The sequence below is a fragment of the Salmo salar genome, chromosome 12, assembly GCF_965601325.2.
Source record: "Salmo salar chromosome 12, fSalSal1, whole genome shotgun sequence".
NCBI classification, from domain to species: domain Eukaryota; kingdom Metazoa; phylum Chordata; class Actinopteri; order Salmoniformes; family Salmonidae; genus Salmo; species Salmo salar.
In genome coordinates this window covers 93,441,370-93,458,873 of record NC_138302.1, presented here as the reverse complement: position 1 = coordinate 93,458,873, position 17,504 = coordinate 93,441,370, and the positions used below count along the sequence as shown (strand labels likewise).

At 41.2% G+C, this 17,504-nt stretch overlaps 1 protein-coding gene across 1 annotated transcript in view; it reads left to right on the top strand.

The window, feature by feature from the left end:
- The window catches only part of LOC106566015 (metabotropic glutamate receptor 4), a 281,330-nt gene that overhangs the window by 65,294 nt on the left and 198,532 nt on the right, over positions 1-17,504 (top strand). Inside the window, exon 2 of the mRNA XM_014133787.3 lies at positions 8,219-9,266. Coding sequence (XP_013989262.1) covers positions 8,721-9,266 — 546 coding nt within the window. The 5' untranslated portion in view covers positions 8,219-8,720. The remainder of the gene's footprint in view (positions 1-8,218; positions 9,267-17,504) is intronic.

The following is a 17,504-nucleotide window of genomic DNA, read 5'->3' as shown; positions in this document are numbered from 1 at the left end:
ATGAAGTGTTTGATTAGATTTTCGATCAGATTTGCATTGATGTCAGAGTGATTAGAAGGACATTAGAGTGCAAAGTGCCAGGCAGTTAGCAAGTTTGGTAGGCTACAAATGACCATCAGCAGCATCAGAGCTTCGAGAAGCCTAATTAACGTGACTAAACGGTCACGTGGAATTTGACTGCGATCATGACTCTTGACCGCTAGTGTAGCGATAATACGGTCATGGTAGCAGCCCTAGGCGGAAGGAGGCACAATCAGGTGGGACCATTCGAGCCAATGAGGCACAACTCCGATAGAAAGACATTTTTTTGTTGCCAAAATGCCACGTGCGCCTGTATCTAGCTTAGCTGTAGAAGAACGCAAGTCTGTACGGTTTCATATTTTACATCACTCTGACGTTTAATGACGTACCACAACCCATTCATACGTAAAGCAGCACACTGTCGTAAACCATAGCAACGTACAGTTCAATGTACAGCATGTCACACCATACATAACAGCGTCCACTTATATCAGTTAATTCGCAAACAACCTAGCCATTGTGAAACTTCTATTTGATCAAATAAGCCTCACGTAGCAAATTAGTAGTTCAATTTTTTGTTGACCAAATTTGCGACTCTCATTGAGCTACATACAAAAATTCCTCACTTGATGCTCTTATTTTCGTGCAGATTTTGGGGGCGAAGTAAACCCTCTTGCTTCGCCTCTTCCTCTCTGCACCAAAATAGGTTGGGTTACAACAAATTGCAACAATATTTCAATAAGAAGTTGTGTGTGCAATCCTTGTTGCAATGTAGGCCTAACTCGTAGGCTGGTACAAACTATATCTGTGCACTAATAAGCACTAAAAAGTTGCCAGTTTATTGTAGAGTTCCATTTGTAGGGTAGTGGCAAGGTGCAAAAATGTGAGATACACCTACCTGAGGTAGAACAAAACACATCCCTAATGTCTTCCATTTAAGAAAAGGATTCTCCACGGCATCTCCAGACTCTGTCACGTCTGTCACATGTGCTCAGTGTGAACCTGCTTTCATCTGTGAAGAGCACAGTGGCGAATTTGCCAATCTTGGTGTTCTCTGGCAAATGCCAAACGTCCTGCACGGTGTTGGGCTGTAAGCACAACCCCCACCTGTGGACGTCGGGCCCTCATACCACCCTCATGGAGTCTGTTTCTGACCGTTTGAGCAGACACATGCACATTTGTGGCCTGCTGGAGGTCATTTTGCAAGGCTGTGGCAGTGCTTCTCCTGCTCCTCCTTGCACAAATGCGGAGGTAGCGGTCCTGCTGCTGGGTTATTGCCCTCCTACGGCCTCCTCCACGTCTCCTGATGTACTGGCCTGTCTCCTGGTAGTGCCTCCATGTTCTGGACACTACGTTGACAGACACAGCAAACCTTCTTGCCACAGCTCGCATTGATGTGCCATCCTGGATGAGCTGCACTACCTGAGCCACTTGTGTGGGTTGTAGACTCCGTATCATGCTACCACTAGAGTGAAAGCACCGCCAGCATTCAAAAGTGACCAAAACATCAGCCAGGAAGCATAGGAACTGAGAAGTGGTCTGTGGTCCCCACCTGCAGAACCACTCCTTTATTGGGGGTGTCTTGCTAATTGCCTATAATTTCCACCTGTTGTCTATTCCATTTGCACAACAGCATGTGAAATGTATTGTCAATCAGTGTTGCTTCCTAAATGGACAGTTTGATTTCACAGAAGTGTGATTGACTTGGAGTTACATTGTGTTGTTTAAGTGTTCCCTTTATTTTTTTGAGCAGTGTATAATAAGAAGCCTTTCACAACACAAGCAAACAGTACCGTAACCAAGTTACAGAAAAGCAACCTTTAACACAACAGTCACCTCCTCTAATAGCGTATATGTACAGCTCTAACCTTTTGCCTGTTTTCCTCATTGAAACTAAGGTTGAGGGCAGTGTGCATGGTCGATTCAAAGTCTGATAAAAAATATTTTTCTAGACAGCAAAATACAAAAATATTTGGTTCCAGCGTACATCGTGGGGTCATTTGGAAAATGCCCGGGAGTTAAGAGAAATGGTTTTAAAGGTTATTTCAATACATGTAGTGAAGGCCCACTAAGGATTTCTTGTCAATGATTGTCAGGTTGTGTTGGTTCATTGTGGTGAACACCTGCCTTATGCGCTTGACATCATGTTTGGTTGCATTCTACCCATACATAATATTTTCATTTATTTTACCTTCATTTAACTAGGCAAGTCAGTTAAGAACAAATTCTTATTTTCAATGACGGCTTAGGAACAGTGGGTTAACTGCCTTGTTCAGGGGCAGAACAGCAGATTTTTACCTTCTCAGCTCGGGGATTCGATTTTGCAACCTTTCAGTTACAAGTCCAACACTCTAACCACTAGGATACCTGCCACCAAGTCAACATGTATGGCAACTCCAGGGCAGACAGCCAGGATGGTGGTCATCGTTTTCCGGAAAAAGCAATGTGCCCACTCAACCATAACTGTAGAAGGGTGCACTGAACATTCCATTGTGCATCACGAATGCAGTGAGCCAGAGGAAGGTCATTGGACTAGCAATTATACCACAATGGGGCAAGATGTATATTTAGGGTTAGTATGAGGGTGTCAAGATTCTCTTTCCTTTTATTGGAGCCTCCAAGTTGAATCATTGATCCTCAAAGAGGCGTGGAATACTTGGTGTTGCCATGCCAAGCAGTCTGCTGCCTTTTCTATATTCGAGACAAAAGTGTTTGAGTGTAACTATAGCAGGCATATTGGATTTCCAACAAAGTTGAATTGCACAGAAATAGTCTTGAGTGCAGGTCATAAGGACAGTACACAAATCTGAAAGATGTCTCTCATTTAAAACGTGTATATACAGGTGATTGTATCACAATTTAATGGTATTGTGGCAGCCATATGCAATTTTGGATGCCATATAGGATTAGTGGTCACATCTAGGAGTGGCCCCGAATGTAACTGCAAGAGTAGGGGCTGAACAAATATAATCCACAGAGGAAACTTTCACTGAAATACACAACTGTAATTTATGTCTGAGCCCAGTTGTTTTTCTCAGAGCCCATTAGATTACAATAATCACAACACCAAAAGAACATGTGTAACTGTATGTATTTTTGTCAAACTGGACCATACAGCACTGAATGAGAGTTAATCTGATATTTTTGCCTATTGTATCTCTGTGTTTACAGCACAGAAGGCTGCCGAGGGGAGAATGGCTCAAAATAATGGCCGGAACGGAGCAAATAGAATGGCATCAAACACCTGGAAACCATGTGTTTGATGTATTTGTTTCCGTTCCACTAATGCCGCTCCAGTCATTGCCAAGAGCCCGTTCTCCCCAATTAAGGTGCCACCAGCCTCCTGTGGTTTACAGGTCTATATTTCCAAGATGCATTATGATATCCTTATTCTGTTTGTTTGTGTATGTAGGGCAAACAACAGACTACTTGTATTCCAAATTGCAGCAATATTACTGCTTGCAATATTGGGTTACATGAGATTATACAGCTCATCCCCCTTCCAGCCAGGCATTATTCTGCACGATTTGAGTTTAGAGGGTATGTCACAATATTTATCAATTTAACCACTTGTCGTAACTTTACTTTCATTAATCTGATGACTGTTATTTGTTTAAATTAATCATGTAACAATTAACTCATTAGGATTTGGGGCACCACGGAAGAAGTTGTTTAAAGAGTTACCATCTCCCAAATTAAACTCTATAAGGTCTTTACCTATAACATCCATAAAACATATGAATCATAACCTCTTATCATATCATCATTCTGAACAATCGTAACCTTCTTGGATCTGCAAAAATTCCAGCTTTGCTCATGATTCAGTACTACATTAATTGTTTTGATCATTTATTTACTAGCTAACTAAATAATAACACAGAATAAACATACGCCCTTTACATCAGACAAGGGTCCCTAGTGGACAGACAAAATATGACGGCTTATAACACAGAGATGGAGAGGGGGAAAAGAGAGAGATGGACACTTATTGTGGATACATTCTATAACTATTCACCCATTAATCACAAACTTTGCACACAAATTGCTGCCCGTTTGGAGTAAGAAATCATGAATGTATTTACGTGTGAAATGCCTTCTTGGTTCCGACAAAGAGTTTCGGTTGGCCTTCTCTCGGACTTGAGTTTAACCTCTATGGGCTAGGTGGGACGCAAGCGTCCCACCCGTGGTGCACTCCATCAACAGCAGGTGCATTTCAAGAGCGGCAAATTTGAATCCAAATAAATGTCAAAATTCAAATTTTTCAAACATACAACTATTTTACACCCTTTGAAAGATAAACATCTCCTTAATCTAACCACGTTTTACGATTTCAAAAAGGTTTTACGGCGAAAGCATAAATTTAGAGTATGTTAGGACAGTACATTTACAAGAGTTGTGTGTAATGTTTTGTCAAGTCAAAGACAGGGTCACCAAAACCATAAAACCAGCTAAAATGATGCACTAACCTTTTACAATCTCCATCAGATGACACTCCTAGGACATTATGTTAGACAATGCATGCATTTTTAGTTCTATCAAGTTCATATTTATATCCAAAAACAGCGTTTTACTATGGCATTGATGTTGAGGAAATCGTTTCCCTCCAATAACCGGCAGTCAAGTCACCACCACAAATTAAATAATTAAAATTAGAAAACATTGGTAAAATATTATATTGTCATTTAAAGAATTATAGATTTACATCTCTTGAACGCAATCAACTTGCCAGATTTAAAAATAACCTTACTGGGAAATCACACTTTGCAATAATCTGAGCACTGCGCCCAGAAAAATACGCGTTGCGATACAGACCAGCCGTCATGTTGGGGAGATCTAAAATCGAAAATACTATGTAAATAATCCATTACCTTTGATTCTCTTCATCAGATGTCACTTCCAGGTATCACAGGTCCATAACGAATGTAGTTTTGTTCAAAAAAGCTCATCATTTATGTCCAAAAATCTCCGTCTTGTTAGCACATGATCTAAGCCCGCCGGACTTCACTTCATGAACGAGGGGAAAAAATATATTTACGTTCGTTCAAACATGTCAAACGTTGTATAGCATAAATCATTAGGGCCTTTTTTAACCAGAACATGAATAATATTCAAGGTGGACGAATGCATTCTCTTTTATAACGTATTGGAACGAGGGTACCCAACATGAACTCGCGCGCCAGGTGTCTAATGGGCCATCATCGTTCCATGGCTCTTGTTCGGTCAGATCTCCCTCCAGAAGACTCAAAACACTTTGTAAAGGCTGGTGACATCTAGTGGAAGCAATAGGAAGTGCCAAAATATTCCTCAGCCCCTGTGTTTTTCAATGGCATAGGTTTAAAGGTAATACAACACATCAGGTATCCACTTCCTGTCAGAAAATGTCTCAGGGTTTTGCCTGCCAAATGAGTTCTGTTATACTCACAGACACCATTCAAACAGTTTTAGAAAATTTAGGGTGTTTTCTATCCATATATAATAAGTATATGCATATTCTAGTTACTGGGTAGGATTAGTAACCAGATTAAATCGGGTACATTTTTTTATCCAGCCGTGCAAATACTGCCCCCTAGCCCCAACAGGTTAAGGCTCTGATTGTGCACAAGAGGTCACAATGTTCTTCTTCTTAGTTGTCCGTGGCTTCAATGACTTGTCATGTAGTCTAGAGCAAGCTAACAAGCTCACTGACCTCACTTGGGGCTTGGCTACTTAATGTACAAAGGATGTCAAATTATTATCTCATTAGAAATCAAAAATCACATTCCAATCTTAACACAAATACCTTCATAAATGTTCATATTATATACACAGCATATTGGATGGAAACTTGACAGTTTCCTTAAAGTGTATATACTTTCCCAGTTACAGTATTTCATGCATACAGTTGTTAATGACATCACAAAATGAAAAGCGATATTATCCTCTCTTGGGCAGGTGGGACGCTAGCTCAGCTAACTCTCACGTGAATGCGCGCCAATGAACTCATTTGCTTTCCTGAGTCAACAACTTCCAACTTCCTCTGTTTGCTCTCTGTTCATCATAGACGCCTCAAACAACTTTCTAAAGACTCTTGACATCTAGTGGAAGCCTTAGGAAGTGCAAAATGAACCCTAAGTCACTGTGTTCGATAGGCAATGACTTGAAAGGACTACAAGCACCAGACTTCCCACTTCCTGGTTAGATTTTTTCTCAGGTTTTTGCCTGCCATATGAGTTCTGTTATACTCACAGACACCATTCAAACAGTTTTAGAAACTTCAGAGTGTTTTCTATCCACATCTACTAATAATATGCATATTCTAGTTCCTGGGCCCGAGTAGTAGGCCGTTTAATTTGGGTACGTTTTTCATCCGGCCGGGAAAATGCTGCCCCCTACCCTAGAGAAGTTAAATTTGTTTTCCACATTCTTTATGTTAGAATTATTGTTCCATTATCCACTTTTTGGATGTTAGAGTTTAGGGCAGGCAAAACTATCTGGAGACAAAGGGACATTCCTTTAGCCAATTTTGGCGGGTAAAGAGAGAAAGTCTCCCTCTCTTGTAATTTACGACAGGGTGTAAACGGTTGATCATCCAGCAGCTCCCTCTCTGTGGGAGACAGAGAGGCCTGGTTACCATCCCCCCAGTCTAATCTGACCCATTCTAATCCTCACAAGACAGTCATGACACACTTTTGCAGTATAATATTTTTTCACAACCATCCATTTCATAAATGGAAGACATAAGAGACGTGAAAAAACATGGTTGTGTTTTGTTCTACCTCGGGTTGGGGGATCTCAAGAACTAAAACCCTTTTTCAGGAATGGCCACTAGCCTATTATATTTGCTGCGCTGAAGAAGGCATGGGATTAGTGACTTCGATTTGGGGATGGTGCAGCAGATCGGTGGGCTACACCTTTGGTGATATAGTTTCTTTATGCAACAGTATATTGTGTCCAATTCACTCAGTATTCTACTTTTTTAATGGGGGCCCATCACAGATAGATATTGCCTTGGACTATCAAAAAGCTCTCAATGTTTAATTTTGCGTGGCAGATTTTCCAATGACACACTGCTTCTACATTGTGCTTGACTAGGATTTGTGTGAACGTACTCACGTCAAGTTAAACCAAATCATTAAAATGATATGAAAATGATAAGTGGCATAGAGATGGAATTGAATCCAATTTGGGCTATCTTGGGACAAGATATTGGGCTATCTTCCCACAAGTGAATGTGGGCGTGTACAGTTAAAGAACCAAGTCACGCTATATGGGTTTAAACTTTGAAGAGCTAGTTCTTCTGGGGACATTTCTCGTCTTACCTACTCCTGTATCAAAGCAGCTCTGCTCCTGTAGTAATATTGCAATTAACATTTCACAGTCTCTTCAGAGAAACCATCCCTATGGTTTGATGCCTTACAAGGTGCTGACTCCGATATGCTAGCTTTGTGGGAAAGAAAGGAGTTGGAAACGTGCAGTTTGAAGAATAGGAAAGGAAGACTCCAATAGGAGAAAGTGTGATGATTCATCCAATATCTTCCTCCTCTCTGATCTGTCATTCGACAGAAGGGATAAGAGGTGTCAATAGGAATGTGGAATTTCTAAGAAAGACACTTAACATATTGGTCTGATGTTGCCTTAGTGTCATCTTAACATGTTGGTCTGATGTTGCCTTAATGTCATCTTTGGATCGGGAATGGTCGGGAAAAGGTAAGAACTAAACAACAGAAGCAACATAATTGTATGGAGGAAATATCTGATTTATGTACTTACAGTAAGAACCGAAAGAGATATAGTACATGTAATCAAGACATGAGAGTACACGTCATACAAAAAATGTTGCAACATAACAATGGTAGGCACATTAGGACAGTAGACTAGTTTTCCTATTGAGTATGTTGAAAAGAGGCGTGTGGGAGCTAACTTTCATGCCTTTCGACCTTGGGAGTCCATGGCAACCCTTTTTAAATTCAAGATAGAGAGGTGGGTGGGTAGGGAGGGAGGAGGGAGAGAGAGAGAGAGAGAGAGAGCATGTGAGAGTGAAAGACGGCATGTGAGAGAAAAAAATGTCTCATCATTCCACACAGGATTGCAGCAAAAGGAGTTTTGACAGAAAAAGAAAGCAGTGAAAAGCTCAAACCAACACAAATCCCTTCTCATCTCTAGCCCCTCTCATTCTGTGTTGTGTTTCTCATCGCTCCTCCTCTGCTTTATCTTGCAGGAATTCACTCAGCAATCCGGAGAATTGAGCCGAGTGGCCTGAAGGCTCTGACAGGAATCAACCCCCCCCCCCCCCCCCCCCCAAGGGAAGGGGAGAGATTAAAAACTCCTGATCGACGTGGAGGGAGAGAGTGAGAGAAGGAGGGAGAGAGAGAGGGGGAAAAAAGAGCTTATCATTTACCTTTGCTCTTCTTAATGCCCCCTGTGAGGGATCGCCATAGGCAGGGTGGTGAGTAACAGCGGGCAGAGGAGTACCTGCCCACCACACTAGTCAGACCATGGAGTGAGGAGAATAGAAGGAAAGAAAAAGATAAGAAAAGAAGAGGATATATCCTTTGAAGAACCAAACTTAGAGCAAAGCAACGAGAGACATCACCTGTTCTGTGCCCACCGCTTCAAAAGGTATTATTAAGATCAACCCCCATGACATAAAGTAGTGTTCTCTGTGTTCCTGATTCCGCTGGGTTCTAGAGTGTGTCTGTATTCGTGTCTGGGCTGTGGTCATGGTGTCTCAGCTCCAGGGGTGTGCTTTGTATCGGACAGACAGGATCTGTCACAGAGGCAGCCTGATCAGGCTCTTACTTCTACTCTACTGCTCTCTCATGACCGCCCAGACTGCCAAACCCAAAGGCCCGGGCGGCACACACCTCAACTCCATCCGCATCGATGGAGACATCTCCCTGGGAGGCCTGTTCCCCGTGCACGCCAGGGGCAACGAAGGCAAGGCCTGCGGGGAGCTGAAGAAGGAGAAGGGGATCCATCGTCTGGAGGCCATGCTGTTCGCCCTGGACCGTATCAACAACGACCATTCCCTGCTGCCCAACATCACGCTGGGAGCACGCATTCTAGACACGTGTTCCCGGGACACCCATGCCCTGGAGCAGTCGCTTACCTTCGTTCAGGCCCTCATCGAGAAGGACGGGACGGACGTCAAGTGTCTTGGCGGGGGAGCACCCATCATCACCAAGCCTGAGAGGGTAGTGGGAGTCATTGGAGCCTCGTCCAGCTCTGTGTCCATCATGGTGGCCAACATACTGCGGCTCTTCAAGGTAAGGACCACCCCTTGGGGGTTCTTCACTACATGGTTGTGTGGTTGTGGTGGAGTGTTTACAGTGTGAGTGTCTGTATGTACATTGTAGTCAGTGGCGATTTCAACATGTACCTCTTGGTGGGTCAAACTCAACCAATTTTTATAGATGCCAGCGAAGCCACTACACAACACAACAATAAACAATGCATTAAATGTACTATAACGGTGACAAACGGTGCCCACAAACTGTTCGGGCCTACATACAGCTGTCCCGACCGCAGAGCTTTCCTTTCTGCACCATGGAGTGAATCCTTATCACCGCTACACCTGGCTATCAGCTGAGCCACGTCTGGCAGCAAAACATTTTACTCACTCTCATTTAGTGCCATTTTAAAAACCATAGCTGATGTCTGACTTGTTTAAATACATTTTGTTTCTTTGGCTCCTTGTGGATTGTTGTAACTCGATAACAACCACATTCTCCTTCAATAATAACACATGCCAACATGAGTTTTGACTTTTGAACCATACACAAACATTATTACATTGATGTTCAGTAAATTCATAATGTTTGTTTTCATGTATTTAACACTTAGCTCTAAGTATAAGCAAGTGCAGGAAAATAAGCAGCGATGAAGTCGGCCTATTCGTTCAGCACTTTCGAAATGGACAGCAACAGAAATTCTGATAGATGTTAGTAAAGATAAATTCAGCAAGATGTTGAGGCCTTAACTTTACTCTTCATAAAGTCCCCACACAGAGAGAGAGAGAGAGAGAGAGAACTTTTATAGACAATGTACCGGCGCACAGACAGTGCATTGAGCAAACTAAACAACCTTCGCAATATGAAATGGAATTACATTTGGCCTATTACTGAACTTCTGTTGAATGGCAAACCATGGCAAACATGGTTACAGACCCAACAACATCGCATCCCCTTCCTTGTGGAGAAAAGCGCACGAGCTAATTATAATACACAAAGTAAGCAATACAATTAAATGCATAATTGTAAAGTGTGACCCACCACCTGGATATGGTCCTATGTAGCAAAATTTGAAATTGTGTTTTTTTAAGATGGGATAAAAGTAGAAAACGGTATATCATACACTGCAGTTGAGGAACAATGGGAAAGTAATTCTGCTTTGAAAGTTGATAAACTGTATCCCCAATTTTGAGAAAATTGCTATTGAATGTTTTGGTAAACCTACTGGAGAGCTCTTCTTTGTCTACCCCCATTCAGCATCGTTCACACCCTCTTAAGCCTTAGCCCCATCCATAAGGATTCACATGTGAGGCCATGTGCTAAACAGAATGAGTAGTGTAGTAAACAACCAAAGATTTCAAGACTAAAAGTGGTAAAAGTAGTAGCCTACAATAAGGAAAAAATTCCAGGTAAAAATACACTTCATCCAGTCCTTGGCCTATATCCTAATCTGACTTTGGTGCAGGTCATGTTGTTCTTCACATTACTGTCTCTGATAAAGGTGTAAACAGTACAGTGAAATGGTCACTTGCATAGTAACAATATCAAAAACAGATAAAAAATATTTCATAAATATTTAATAATTATTAGATTATTCTTACCCAGTCATACTTGTCTAAATTGATGGGTCACAACTAGCTAAGTGGATGGGTCACTATTGTCTAGACATGTACACACGTTCATGAATACAATAGATGGCCATAAACACCCCCAGACACACATGACTAACTTGATGGGTCATGTAATCATCTGGCAAAGTGAAGTCTTTTGTTCAGACATGTAGCTACAGTAGCGAGCGAAACAATGAACTGGCATAATCGCAACTCACACTACTACCAATACAAACATTGTCATAGCTGTAGTATGAATCTGCAGGTAGCTAAAGCAGAAAGTAGCACCTGCTAAATTCAGGACGTCAATGTTGTTGAGAAAAGTAGCAAAATGTTTGTAGTTCCTGATGGCAAACATTATATCTTTTAAAAACGCCGCTGTAGAAAGGACAATCTATACATACTGAGCAGCTCACATTATAGACAGAAGCATGCTACATGGCAGACCAATCCAAACTCATGTCCAGCCCATCCATTATCTCAGCCAATCATGGCTAGCGGGAAGGTTCCCTCCATTTTCGTGACTAAACCAACTAGGCTTGTAATTTAACAATTGTATTCGTATTTACAGATGTAATACAAGTTTGTTATTACGGCACATGAAAGTTCACATACTCCAGAAGGCATGTCTGGCAAAAAAACTATTTTTTATTAAAAAAAATGTAAATATGTTCAAATGCCTAGCTTCCTGAAACAGGTCACAAATTATGAATAAGATACTAATGAGATAGTCCTACACTGGATATATAAAACATTAAGAACACATGCTCTTTCCATGACATGACCAGGTGAATCGAGGTGAAGGCTATGATCCGTTATTGATGTCACTTGTTAAATCCACTTAGATCAGTGTAGATGAGACTGTCACGTTCGTTATAATAATAATGGTCGGACCAAGGCGCAGCGTGAGTAGCGTTCCACATAATTTATTGTGAAAAAAAAGTGAAACTTTAGAAAAATACAAAACAAATAAAGAATAAACGAACCGTGACTACAATGAGACTACACATAAACAATATCCCATAACCCACAAGTGAAAAACAACCTACTTAAGTATGATTCCCAATTAGAGACAACGATTACCAGCTGCCTCTAATTGGGAATCATACAAATCACCCAAACATAGAAAAACTAAACTAGAACCCCACATAGAAAAGAATAACTAGAAAAAACCCCAGTCACGCCCTGACCTACTCTATCATAGAAAATAAGAGCTTTCTATGGTCAGGACGTGACAGAGACAGGTTAAAGAAGGATTTTAAGCCTTGAGACAAATGAGACATGGATTGTGTATGTGTGCCATTCAGAGGGTGAATGGGAAAGACAAAATATTTAAGTGCTTTTGAACAGTGTATGGATGTAGATGCCAGGCACACCGGTTTGTGTCAAGAACTGCAACGCTGTTGGGTTTTTCACGCTCAATAGTTTCCTGTGTGTATCAAGAAGGGTCCACTACCCAAAGGACATCCAACCAAATTGACACAACTGTGGGAAGCATTGGCGTAAACATGGGCCAGCATCCCTGTGGAACGCTTTCGACACCTTGTAGAGTCCATGCCCCGACAAAGGGCAGAAGGGGATGCAACTCAATATTGGAAGGTGTTCCTAATGTTTGGTATACTCAGTGAATATAAGCAATGTGAAAATGAAGATGTACAAACTAACTATGGCTTAAGGCAACGATGAACAGATAAGATACAAGACATGAGCGAGCTGAGACGGATGTAGCCTATATGCCTCGTTCAGCAATTTTAAATGGACAGCGACAGAAATTAGAACATGGGCTGTTCTTATAGTATTCTCCTTATCCACCAAGTCAGAACCGTGTAATACATAACGGGGAGACATAAGCAGACAATGAAAGCTCTTACAATATTAGATGATGACATTTCTCTAAAAGAGGCTATAGGCTGCACCACCAAGTCAGAACAGTAGGCTAAATTCTGAGGGGGAGAGGGACCAAATTCTTATGCTACTTAGCTTCTTACACAACATAAATATAGTGTTACATTCTTAGCTACAGTATAAACATCTCCCTGGCATATTACACCACTTATGCATCATACAAGACATATTTTTGGACTCACCATTGTTGTACTGTGCTCACTTGAACAGGACGGTGGCGTGGGGGTCCTTGTGAGCCAACTTCTCAATTATTTTGTCGTCAAAGTCTGTCATTCTCTGGATGACGTCATGCTGGATTGACAGCATGGCCAATGCATTCAACCTTTTCTGGCCCATGGTGCTGCATTTTAATTGGATCGCGACGATGATGATGTACCCTTAAAAAGGTGTTGGTCATCGTAATGGCTTTGTAGCCTGTAATCTCTTTCACGCATCGGTTTAAAAAATACACCTGAAAATGCCTAGGCAGGAGTCGGCCAACTCGTCATGGCCATGCAGTGCTGTCTCACAATTGCCACACTATTTAATGCATGCTATAATTCTGGCATTCATTCTACACATACCTATTCTCCTCTGTTTGTTGGTTGTGAAGGTCATGGCTCATCTATGTGTGGTGTGTAGCTGAGCCACAATGTTTGATTTCCCCAGTAATCCCAGTTTACCTGAGTTGTCTACCTGTGATGCAAAATTCTCATGTTTTGTGACCCTTTCAGACAGATGTTTTAAATCCTTAAACCCAGACTTGGAAAACACACCTTCTCCATTGAGTAGCAGGCAGGGGTCGCAAAATACTGATTGCTTTGCAATGCTCGTAGTTTGCCACTGCTTCCTCCCAAACCACTCATTGTTGAATTTGCGATTTCCGACTTGTTTATGTCCTATGGCCGATGAGCACAGAGATGTTTTATCTCTTATTTCTCTTCATATGACAAGGATTTAAAAGGATTTGCCAGTAGATTGTTGATGTGATTCATGATGATGACTGCTTATCTAGCTAGCTAGTGTCATGAGGTGGCCCTTTCTGGGTATAGATGATGGCTTCCCTCTCGCTCTCACTATCTCCTACACCCAGGTTCTGTTATCTCAGGTTGTAAATTCCTGGCGGATACTCTCTCTCTCTAGAGAGAGTTTCACAGTAGAACAAAGGAACTTCTACTACATCACAGAATATGAGAATTGAACAATATCCATGTTTTGGAGAATGTGTAAACGGTCGGTGGAGAAGCCAGCTACGACCCGATCCGTTTTGTTTCATGTTTGTGACCTCATGAAAGACAATACAGCCACATTACCATAACTCTGTTTATACAGGTGCCATATGAGGTTTGCATCTAATTATTGTATAAAATGAATGAGTAAAGATGAAACTGTTTGTGAAATGATGTGATGTTAAACATTTAATGTGAGAGAATTGTATTCCCTTTAAAGTTTAAAGTCATTGGTCTGCCCCTGTGAGCACAAACATGATCATGCATCATAGAACCGCCTTTTCTATTGTCACGAATAAAACCCCCTCCTGAGGAAATCCTCTTCAGACCACGCATACCTCGTTGTAAGCTGAGGTGGCACAGGATTGAGTAAAACTGAGCAAACCCACAGCGTGAGCTGTGATTGCGAGCAGTTTAGACTAAGCAAACCCACAGCGTGAGTTGTGATTGCGAATAGTTATTGAATTCCTAACCATACCACGTGGAGCATTGGCTACATGGCTGGAAATGGTTAAACTCTGAGACTATCGATCCTGACAGAGTAAGAGCAAATATTGGATACTAATTACTAGTCTGCAGCTAGAAATTATGGAAACCTGGGATTAGAATACGGACAACCGCCGAAACATCTATTCTATTAGAACATTTCTGAATGGTACTCTGAAGTATCCATTCTAACCACAAAATACTTCGATCTTCAGGAAAACAGAAAGAGAGAGAGAGAGACTCGGATGAACTCTCCAGCAGACAGAACGGATTCCAACAGAAAAGATCACGACACATGGGCGTAAATATTTATTGATTGCAATTATTCCCGAATGAGTGAGCGTTCATGTGCAAAGGATTAGTATTGCAATTAATATAATTATCAACTGTGTGTAGTGATCCCTTTTGTCTCTCCCGCTCTTTCTCAGTCCAAACCCACTTCCCTTTGTCCACCAAGCCGTCATATCGGCTTAGCCCACTAGGGAATCTTCCCTATCATTTGTTAGTAATGTCATGACGTTGGCCTGTGGGTAAGGTTTATGACCCCCCCCCATGAATACCTTTCTCCCTTCCCTCTCTCTCTGACTCTACTGAAGGACTCTTGAATAACCTTTGTTAAACATAGAGAGTCTGGGAACATCAAAAAAGTGGGGGGAAAGGAACCATATTTTGGTAATAGAACCAGTTAAAAATATGCGTTGGTACTTAATGAATATGATGTCAGTTCGGTTGTCATCTGAGACATTATGACTGATGACAGGACGACATAAACTGTATCTGGGAAAGTCTACACATTCTAGTTATCAGATTCACGTGGAATTGTTGTGCAATTTAAATGTTTGAATATGAAGCTATTTGTGAAAAGATTAAATGTAATTTTAGCTTCCAAATGAGAGAATTGGGTTTTCATAAGGTTAGAGCCCTGCTCAATCAGTGGCCCGCCCCTGTGAAGAGACATGGGTTATAAACTATGAAACACACCCTTCTCTCCCTCCACTATATAAGCCCTTGACGAAAATGTAACCTTCTGTTCCGAGGACGATAGTAAGACGGTCCATACGTTAAATAGGACTAACATGTCAACTACAGAACTAAGCCAACCTCAGCGTGAGCTTTGGTTGTGAATGGTCTGAACGTTGAACTCTTATTCACTAAAGACGTGAGATATCCTAGCCGTTAAGTTAGCAACAGCAGCTGTAAACGTGGGCTAGGAAAGGACGGACAACGTATCCAGCCTAACACACAACGAAGATACTACAACGTATTCAATTTATCACCAGAGACATTCTTCCGAGAACAGCAAGATCTCTGTTGGGCAACACGACCAGCATCTACGGCCAACCTACCGAAGCGCAGCTCAGAGTAAATATTTATTGCATTTCCCTTTTCCAAATGGGCGGTGATTTAGAATGCATAAGATACTGTATTTATGAAAGCTTAGCTTCTCCCTTTGTTCCTCAGTCTTCCCGCTCTTTCATTCAAGCCCAACCCCCTCTCTTTGTGTAACCAGCCGTCATACAGGTTCCGTCCACTAGGGACGTTTTCTGTATGACATCATTTGTATTCTGTGTATATGTAATTCTGTGTGATTAGTTAGGTATTTAGTAAATAAATAATTGAACCCAATTTTGTATTGCTGATTCAACTTGTTAGCCAGGGTTCGTGAAGATAACCAAGAATTTACAACTTTCAGATGAGACTGAAATAAGGTGACGATTAATATTGACTGCTATTGATGTAAAATATTACTAGGTCTTTAAGAGTTTATTCAGAACATAACAGCTCTATAAACACTCTTTCGTGGTGCCCCGACTTTCTAGTTAATTACATTTACATGATTAGCTCAATCAGGTAATTTTAATTACAGAGAAAGGATTTTATAGAATAGCATGTCATATCACTTAATCCGGCATAGCCAAAGACACGGCAGTAACATATATACTGTTTGTTTGTTTATGCATTTCTGTGATTATTTAGTTAGTTAGTAAATAAATTATTTAGCCAATTGTTGTATGGATGATTCATAGTAAAGGCCGGGTCTGTGCAGACAACCAACAATTTACGACGTTTGGATAGAGACTGACGTGAGGTAAAGAATAATTCATTAACAGAAGACTAATTGATCAGATATTAAAATATCTGAAGAGTTATATTCGGAAAATTATAACTTTGTAATCTGAAGATTTTCTGTGGTGCCCCGACTTCCTAGTTAATTACATTTACATAATTAGTTCAATCACGTAATAATAATTTGAGAATTTGTTTGATAAAATAACAGTCTTCACTTTTAATGATGCCAAAGACACAACACTGGTTTGCTAGCTAAGATGTTGAAAGTATGATGTTGTCATGATCAGTCCAATCAAAGCTACGCAAGATCTAATGTAATTTGACATAGTTTTATCTGAGGCCAATGACCTTGAGCCTTCTTGGACAGGCGCTCCTACTGTAAATCTATAGCAGCACCCAAGGGGGCTTGAACTACCTAGCTCTCCCGTAGATTCTGCGGTGAAGTAGTGTACCCATGAGTGACAGAACACTGAGCCAATCACGGCCCCTCCACCACAGAAAGCACTGACCTAGGCTGAAACACCTGCATTTTGGAGCTGCTTACTCAAGAAAGAGTTTGGATGCTGCTTTATTAACTCAATGATTTTTTTCATTGTTTACTAAACTGATATGTGACATGAATTAATGCCGGAATAACATGCAAAACAGGCCTTTTTTTAATAGGTGGGGCTCAAAACAGATGGGTTTTCGCACCACCTGCCCTGAAAGACGGGTCGCCACTGATTGACGTGTTTCCAGTGTTGGAGTGAATGTCTGATATATATACACTGTGGCGTTTACAGTGTCGGATGTGTTAGGGCTAGTGAGTAGCCAGCTAATCTTTATATTTCAAGTCTAGCCAATTTGGATCTATTTGCTTGCTAACAAGGTAGAACAGTTGTACTGTTATGAATACACCCTTGAATAATTAGTGAGTGTTGGGACACAATGCAAATAGTCCTTGTAGCCATTTGATTATCTGTTCAGGAGTCTTATGGCTTGAGGGTAAAAGCTGT